The 9,780-nt window shown below is 36.5% G+C and overlaps 1 protein-coding gene across 1 annotated transcript in view; it reads left to right on the forward strand.

Moving 5' to 3' along the window:
- Positions 1-6,369, forward strand: part of LOC135470247 (synapsin-like) — a 29,798-nt gene extending 23,429 nt beyond the window's left edge. Inside the window, exons 9-12 of the mRNA XM_064749067.1 lie at positions 381-483; positions 911-1,026; positions 2,126-2,218; positions 3,644-6,369. Coding sequence (XP_064605137.1) covers positions 381-483; positions 911-1,026; positions 2,126-2,218; positions 3,644-3,821 — 490 coding nt within the window. The 3' untranslated portion in view covers positions 3,822-6,369. The remainder of the gene's footprint in view (positions 1-380; positions 484-910; positions 1,027-2,125; positions 2,219-3,643) is intronic.
- The last annotated feature ends 3,411 nt before the right edge of the window (positions 6,370-9,780 follow it).

Below are 9,780 nucleotides of genomic sequence, written 5' to 3' on the forward strand. Positions count from 1 at the left end.
GTGAATTCCAGTTTTAAATAATTGACAGTATAAAACTTCACTGTAAATGTTGCAATACATTCTGTGTATTTAGCCAAGGATCAATGTACGTGGATTGTATTTAATTTTTTTATTCGATTGATGTTTTACGCTCTACTCACGAATGTTTCGCATATATAGTGGTACCTAGCATTATGGTGGGAAGAAACCAGGTAGAACCTGGGTTAATACACAGATTGTAGATATTTCAACCAACTTGGATACTGTTTTCACAGCTGTCTTTTCATTTATTCCTTTTAAAAGGGGGCTTGATTGACAGAAAATATACCTGTGCTAATGCCATCCTACTTTATATTTAAGGAAGTTAAGCAAGTTAAATCTTCAATTTGTTTCTGTTCAAGATTCAAACTTTGGGTGGATGAATGTAGCCAGGTATTTGGAGGCCTGGACATTGTGGCAGTGGAAGCTATCCAAGGCAAAGATGGCAAAGAGTACATCATTGAGGTAAGATTATACAAGAATTCTCCCAACACTATGGTTCAGGGCCTGATCTTGTATAAAAGTATACTAATATTCTAACACCAGAAAGGTGTTTCCTACCCCACCTGAGACAATGTAAGACATAATGCGATCTATATTCAAACAACATGATAAAGCTTTTTGAGAACAAATCCCCACAAATCAGACTATTGGTAGTTATTTTGGATGTATTGAATGATTTTTTTTATTGTCATTGCTTGTTTGGTGTACAGACCATGTAATTGACGCCGTTCACACTGGAGAAGATACAGTAAATGATTTGAAACTTGAACAAAGTTGGACACTCTGTTGGGCTAGCAGGGCTTGTCTTATATATCTTCAGTACTGAAATATATTTGTTTCTGGTATGTTTGGTTTTTTGTAAATTTTTCCATTTTATTGTATTTAATAGGTGAATGATTCCTCCATGACATTATTGGGAGAGACACAGGAGGAAGACCGGCGCCAAATGGCTGATCTTGTTATTACCAGAATGCAGCAGTACTGTAAACCAACAGCTTCCATGAGGTGTGTACAACTGTTGTTAAATATAAATGGTAAAAGTAACTCTGGAGAGACGAGACATATTGCCCTATAATTCCTCAACCTTTTCACATATGAAAGAGCAACTTTCAGTGCAATTTGTGCGTATTTTTAATTAGATTTTGGAGACAAAACTATATTGGTTGGGTCGTCCAATTTCAGGGCTTTACAAAAGGCATAATTTTATCAGTCCAAACAGAATAATACCTTCAGAATATTTTTCCATAAACACCTTGCAAACTTGCAAAAAGTTTAAAGAATTATGGTTGTAATATTATTGTTGTGAGGGTAGTTCTTTTGTCATGCATTTCACAAAATGTTAAAAAAAAATGTTTATTAAATAGTATAATATCAGTGTTGCTGATTGGCATGCAAGTTAATAAAGAATAAATGGTTTTGTATGGTTCCAATGTCATCAGTACGAGTTGAATTTTACTCGTATTAATAAATCATCAGTGGCAATTTAATGGTCATCTAACATGCTCTGCCTGGAGATCTTGACCAAGGATGTTGTATACTAGAATCAGCTGTAGATTCAGATCAGAATGCTTCCATATCAGGTATAGGACAAAGTACATGTACACTGGGATTCTGAAAGCTCTGCAAGACTTCGTCGGCACATATACATATGTACCTCGTATAAATTTTGCAGTTTGTTTTAAAAAATTCATCTGTAATGCAAACAGAGCTTGGTATAAACCATTCCATTGGGATTTGTTCAGGGGTAGGTAGGACCAACATCATGTAAGTGAGCCATTGTTGTGTTTGATATCAAATACCAATCAGATTTATTTATTTATTTGATTGGTGTTTTACATCGTACTCAAGAATATTTCACTTATACGACGGCGGCCAGCGTTATGGTGGGTGGAAACCAGACAGAGCCTGGGGGAACCCCATGACCATCCGCAGGTTGCTAACAGACCTTTTCACGTACGACCGGAGAGGAAGCCAGCATGAGTTGGACTTGAACTCACAGCGACCGCATTGGAGAGTGACTCCTGGGTCATTACGCTGCGCTAGCCAACTGGGAATACCAATCAGAGAAATAAATCTGATCACACATATGCTTTCTCTTGTGCAGCAAAGCTACCAGTGCTGGGGCACTAGCTCACTATTGCATGAATGGCACACCAGATCCTAACACTCAGAAGCCACCTGGAGGAAACCAGCAAAAGTAAGTATCACCAGCTATTCACTGTCTTATGAACTAGTGGTTATGTTTAATACAGGAAGTTCAATAAATTTTGCAGTTGCCACAGGCCTGAAGCTGCATGGATGAATGAGTAGAAGCTACACTTTTTACAATTTTAGACATTTTTTGTCAAGCAAATTTTTTGACAACTTGGCAATCTTCCTTGGGTTCTAGATAACCTTTGTATTTGTGGAATGGTTATCTCTGTTCCTATCTTGGAGATGAATTTATAGGTCCAAGTGAAATACTGACTTAGAAAAATGATATGTTGAACACTGACATGCAGTTGCTTGATGAGTCAGCATTTTGCTGTAGTGTTGTTTCCCAAAGACTTGGATCTTACCTTCTGAATATGATGCAAGATTAGACACTAGTTTCTAGTCTGTTATTATCTCTCAAGATACCTGATGATTGGTTCCTAACTTTTGAGGGTCTTTACCATGATTTAAATTAAGATGATAATTGGGATATGGCATTTTGCTGTAATATTCATTCTCAAGATACCATCCATTGGAATTTTGCATTTGGCTCTAATGTTCTGAGAATACTCCAACTTTAGCCCTAGGTTTTTCTTAATATTTGTTCCTAAGATAACTCACTATTCAGTTTTAGCATGTTCAGATATACCCTTGGTGTGGGCCAGGGTTTTATGCTCTAATGATATTACCTCCAAGACTAAGCCTTGATATTTTGCTGTTCTTTTCAGATATACCTCTAGACTGGGCCTTCATATTTTGTTTTAATATTCTTGTCAGAGGTGCCCTATGTCTTCAACCTTTTCTCATGTGAAAGTGCAACTTTCAGTGCACCTTTGTAATTTGATTTTTGATTACCAAACTGCATTGGTTGGATTGGCCAGTGTCAGGGTTTCACACAAAGTATAATTTTTAATAGTCAACAAAGATGAATGCTTCCAGAATATGCTTGAATGAACACCTAGCAATCATGCAGAAAGGTTGAAGTATTACAGTACTTCAAGATTATACCTTGGTATGTTGCTCTGATGTTTTCTTTTTTTTTGTTTGTTTTTTTTTTTTCAGATAAATTCGTACATTGGGCTTTCATATTGTCTTCTAATGTTTTTTTCAGGTACACTGCGCAGTTGGGCCTTGACATTTTGTTGTATTAGTATTCTTTAAAGATGTGTTCCAAGATTGGGCGCTGGCATTTTACTCTGTTTTTCTTTCAGATATGTTTGAAAATTAGACCTTGGCATTTTGCTTTGTTGTTTTTCAGAGACACTTTCTAAAATTGGTACCAGGTGTTTTTCGGCATGTTTTTTTATCTAGGCAAGACATTTTGGTCATCACAACTGGTGTACATATATATTACAGCATCATACATATATAAAGCATGCATCTGTTCTTGTTGTGGAAGTTGAATCTAATTTGTTGGTTTTGTTTCCAGCCAGCAAGCAGCAGCCCAAGCCATGCATCAGCGCCAGCTGCAACAGCAACAGGCAATGCAGCAAGCAGTTGCATCTGGTCAGATGCCAATGCCAATCCCCAATGTCAGAGGAGAGGATGAAGAGGATACCATGAAAAACCTCCGCAAGACATTCGCTGGAATCTTTGGCGACATGTAACCCCAGTGACAGGAGTAATTACATTGCATTGAGAGAATGATTGTCTCCTGCTGTACATGTGTGTGTTAGTAAAGATCCTGTATGTAAGCCCCCCAGCCCTGATTCCGCTGACATCATCCATAATGTGTCAAAACCACATGTAGAAATGTAGGTGTATGTACTGCATAGAAATTTATGCTCAAAAACATAAAGGAACAAATTGTTGTCATTTGTAACATTTGTATCTTTATAAAAACAAATTTAGCAGACTCCACAGAGTACACTGATATTATGGGAAATCTTTATAGAGCTTGCGCATTGTCAATAGTTCAAGGTCAGTCATAGATATATGTATATATATTACATTTGTCTCATCTGTAATACATTAAACCATTTTGTGAATAACATCTTAGAAATCTCATCATATGCATGTAGGTTATTCAGATATGTTTTTGTAAGTGCATGGACCACATTATAAAGCTTTTTACAGGTTTTATCTGTATTTATTTTAACGTTACCAGTAACAGAGAAGCTTACATGACCATGAGCCAAAGCTACAGCTTTGCAGCAGTGTATACAGAATGAACTGTTCTGTGAGCATGCGACACACATACATGTATTTATGTGACCAAGTGGTTGGCATGCTATCTAGCACAGCACAATGACTTAGGAGCCTCTCACCAAAGCGATCACTGTGAATTCTATTCCCTCTTCCTCTCCAGTTGTACATGAGAAGGTCTGTGAGCAACTAGCAGATAGTCAGTCGTTTTCCCTGGGCTGTTCCTCACACCCTCGTGACTACGATGTAAAAAGCAAGCAAATATATAAATAGATAATTTATGATGGTAAGCACCAATCAAATAAATAGATTATGTATTTTACATACATACTTACATATATGCAAACACCAATCTATAATTCTTCAACCTTTTCACATCTTTGCGAAAGCATATTCTAAATGTATTACTCAGTAGGGCCTATAGACGGATTAAATTACACTTATTGTGATACCCTGAAATTGGTCAACCCAACCAATATTTTGTCTCTAAAATTAAATTAAAATTGCAAAAAGGTTGAGGAATTATGGTAGTACATGTGGAAATTTGAAAGGTCGCCCAATTGATTATTAATTGTAAGGTAAAAGTACCTTAGTGTCTTTTCTTTGATAAAAACCCTTACTATTACTGAAAAATGTTGAAAATTTGAAAAGGAAATGCATGTTAAAAAAATGTATACTGAGATAAAGCAACTTTTCTACTGCTCTTAAGCTCAACTCAAGCATTGCCTTTACAGGTGTATTTTCTTGCTAAAACCTGTACTCTCTAACCACATTGTGAATCGTTCTTTTGCATTTTTACTTTCGTCACGGTATCTTGTGGTATTCAATGTATCAAATCTGGGAACCCACACCTCATCAAGTTAGTGAGAGCAAAGGAAGGGTTTTATTTTGTTACTCAAGTTCTAAGTGACCCATTGAATTATCTGATTTTGTTACTCAAGTTCTAAGTGAAACATTGAATTATCTGATCTTGGATTCGTCTGGCATTGCAATTAAGGGCCTGTGTCTGTTTGTAATAGCTCTTATATTACATGTATTTTTAACTTTTACAGCAATAGCTTGGTCAGTAAGAGCAGTCTGACAGGCAGCATTTTGTTTCATTTTGTATAAATGAAGAAACAAAAAGGTACCAAAAAAAGCACCTTAATAAGTATGAGTATTAAACCTTTAATCCCATCTGTTTAAAACCAATGTACATGTTATTATACAGTTGCATGCTGTATTAAGTTTGCATCATGATATTTACATTCCTTGTATGGTTTGATTGATGTATATCTTGTGCCAATTAGGGTAATGCTGCTGTGATGTGAAGTTTGCGATCCTTTTGTCAATACCTCACACTCTATATGTTTGTGTGTACATTTGTGGGACTATGCATGCATGCAATTTCTAAAGTTCTCTAGAAGAATTCTAGCAACTTCAACCCACCTGAATCTTGACTATTTGTTAGCGTGTAGTAGTCTTTTTGTTTTATAACTTTTGTCATTATAACCATTTACCATTACAATACATGAACGATATTCCACCAATGCATTAAGCAGCTTTTAATGTTCTTGTTGTTGTGTGGTTACACTTCTAGTCTTTGATGAAGTTTGTTATTGCTTTAGTCTGTGATACCACAGTATTGATTTCATTTATACATATACTGCATTCATAAATTTCTCTTTACACTTTTTTTATTACAGTTATGTGTTCTATATTGTTCTGTTTTATATGTTTATGTAACAGTTTAAGTGTTCTATGTTTATGATCTAAGGTTATGCTGGCCATATGAAACATACCTAAGTATTAAATAAACAGTTGATGGTGACTTTTATTTTAAACCATTCTAGTCAACAATCACAATTCATGTATTCTGTTTCTGTTGATTTTATTGTTGTTATTATTATAATAATTTATCTGTACATCAATTACAGGTGAATAGGAAGGTCATTTTGTATATAACAAAGGAAAAGAGAAATATATGGATCAAAGCTCACAGACAGCAGGCTTGCTGGGAATGTTTTTGGCTTTTTTGGGGGGGGGGGGGTTGTCCATCACTACTGTTAAACAAATCTCTTGAGGAAGTGAGAAGCAACAGTCATGGCAGTCTCCAACTTACATGGTTCTAAAGAACTAACTTTAAGCGAAAGCTTTCAATATACATGCAAGTACGGTGATCTTTACTTAATGCCATTCACCAGTGTATACGTAATATAATATATATATTTCCTTTGGTCACACTCTGGTGTTATATATCTTGTTTGCCAAACTCAAACCTATTGAACATAGTTCCCACACAGAATCACCTTGAAGAAAGACAAGTAAGACTTCTTACTAATATTCACAACACATGTAAACCGTTAAATTTTGGCATTGCAGACTGGCATGGTGACTTGGACATTACAATGTGTCATGACAGAAAATCTCCTTCATGCCACATATTTCACAATCCAGAAAGAAATTTGTTTCATTGTCAAAATTTGTGCATTCCATGACATTGATTGCAAATACTTCAACATAATTACCTTGAATCGCTGAAATAAATGACCTTTGGTGAGCCTAGTTGCAATGCCAGTGTTTATATTGTACAGATTATTGTCTATATGCCCGTTTTGGCAATTTGCCATATATATAAATATATGCTTTATTTCGTTAGTGTTAGGTTTAAATAATCTGTGGTTTGACTATACTACTACAACATCACCTTACTCATGAAAAAAGATAGTGTAGAAGCAAGGCTATTGGTGTGTGAACATATGCTTTGTACAGCCACAATTGTTGTTAAATATTTAGAGTGTTTGGACTTTCCTCTTATGCAAAGATACCTTTTCTTACTGTGCTAAACAATAAAATTTATCCCAGAGACAAAAGGAATGTGGTTGGTACTCAAGAGCAATATCAAGAGCCTAAATCTTCAGCATTGGTGTGGTCTGTCATAAATTTCCTTGATGCTCAACAGTCAAATATGGATATTCTGCATGCTTTATATTATGCTAAATGACATTTTCAACACCATAGGTATTATAAAACTTGTTTGTGTATTTTGTTTTGTTTTGGTTTTTTGTTTTTCTTTTTCTTTTATGTTTTTTTTTTTTTACGTAGTGTAAGTTGTCGCAATGTTTTATTTCCTGTAATCAGGTATTATCATAGAGGTCATTTATACCGATAGCGCCTATCCAAATAATTTTACGGTCATGTAATAAACATAATGAGAATTTCGCACACCTGCGTGAAAAAAATATTCAGGTCTTATTACCTGAATTACTGATTTATAACTCTAAACCATTCCTGATATTTATGACTCGTTCCACTGTTGCTCTGTATAAATAATATTGAAGTGCTGAAATTGTTGATAAGCCCAGTTTGCGTCAGGTGTTGTGTATATCTTCAGAGTGTGTGTCATTTCTCTTTAATCAGTTACCATGATTGTTATAGCAGGATGTCAAACCAAAGTGATTGACTGTCTTACAAACTGCCTTTGGAAAGCTTTAATCCATGATACTGTACTTATGTGTATAGTTACAAGTAACTACGTCGGAACCAAGTTTTATGGTAGTTAAAACCGCGTATATAGTATATCCAGTCTATACATAGCATTATCTTAGTACAACATAGCCTACATCCTGATGTTAACGCTTTTATCCACTGTTACTCTCCACAAGTGTATCAGCGGCAATGCAGTACCTATATAGGTGGTTGGTCGTTGGTGTATCCATCGGACATAGTGGAGTGTGTATAAGTAGTGATTAGGCGACTAGATCAATCTTAGTGTCAAGAGAACTAAATAAAAGTTATATAGACCAAATTTAAAAGAATGCGAAAAGAAGCATTTCGAATTTTGACTTGTGTTTATTTTTTCCTCTGTCGCGGAATATATAAAACAATCTGCAAAATGAACACAGATTTCGTGTCTCTGCATACTCACATTGGCTTAACGTTGAGTCATGTTCGCGGGATACTCTGCTCTAAATCAGGGGGAATTAATTCATGGATTAGCTACCTCAGATGCGTCATATACACCGGTATAAAGACCATGCATCATATGCACGATAAAAACATATGCATAGTCTCTATACTCTGACGCACCTCACGTAGCCAAGGTATGATTCAAATCGGGGCGCCTGTGGCTCAGTTGGCTAGCGCTGCGTAATGAACCAGGAGCCTCACACCAATGTGGTCGCTGTGAGTTCAAGTCCAGTTCATGCTGCCTTCGGGGGAAGGGCACCCAGCAACCTGTGGATAGTCGTGGGTTTCCCCCGGGGTCTGCCCGGTTTCTTCCCACCATAATGCTGGCCGCCGTCGTATAATTGAAATATTCTCGAGTACGGCGTAAAACACCAATCAAATAAATAAATAAATGATTCAAATCTCTGTGCTCTAAATCCAGCCCGGGAGTGCATGCGGGGCGAGAGGTCAGTCCTGGCCGTAGCACGAGAATGGATACATTCCCCGATCCCACTGTCCAATAAGCGACCAACGGCGGTCTTAAGCAGTTTTTCATGTCTTGCTTTTCGTTGATGTGTCAATGTGTCGTGCCAGCATTCAGGTCAAACACAAAAAACAAAGTTGGAACGAATCGTCACTGATCCGTTTTCAACCTCGTATAAAACTGAACATCCTCGTATATGTGAACAATTCTTGATTGTGGCATCAAACAATCAATCAGTCAATCTAAGCCTGACTATCATGAAGAGGAACCATGATTATATCGAATAAACACGTCAAACACCAGTGTAAGACAAATTATTGACTTCTGGCCTAGCTATGACAGCAAAATATTGTGTGATCGCAAACTTCATTGAGAAAATTACTTTGTTTGAAGTTGGGTGATTTCTTTCTGCCTATGAAAATCCGAAATTTACTTATCAGCTTCGTATAACTCAATTCATGCAATTTGGAGTAAAATAAAGGCCATAAAATATTGCTTTTGTTGCTGAAACTTGCATATTTTTACTAGGTTATCATCTTACCTTAATAACTCAGATTACTTTCCTAAGATGAAGAGAACATTCAAAATCAAGCGAAATCAGTAACTTGGTCATGAAATAGGTGAAAACAGTAGCAGGCCGTAGTTACTACTAACGCCTGGAGGAGGGCAAATTTTTTGTGTGCAGCGCTGACTTTGTTATAGGTCAGCTCATCGAACAAGGACAAATCACCACTTATATGGACAAAATGCTGGCAGAGTTGGAGAAAACAACTGTTTATTGTGGCAATCAATGCTTTTTGTAGAGTTAAAATATTCACACTGTAATTGAAGGTTTATCATGACCGCAAATTTCGGTCCAGTGGCTTGAAGTCGGTTGAAGCAAGTGGAATGAAGCAAACAGAATGGAGTCGGGTTCAGTTCGACAGCTAGTTACATTGCTACGGTTTTTTCTATATACGGATCATTGGCCACTGGTATTGTGATATATGTTCCGCCTTGATTGCGCATTT

This window comes from Liolophura sinensis, chromosome 7, assembly GCF_032854445.1.
Source record: "Liolophura sinensis isolate JHLJ2023 chromosome 7, CUHK_Ljap_v2, whole genome shotgun sequence".
In the NCBI taxonomy this organism is placed as follows: Eukaryota; Metazoa; Mollusca; class Polyplacophora; order Chitonida; family Chitonidae; genus Liolophura; species Liolophura sinensis.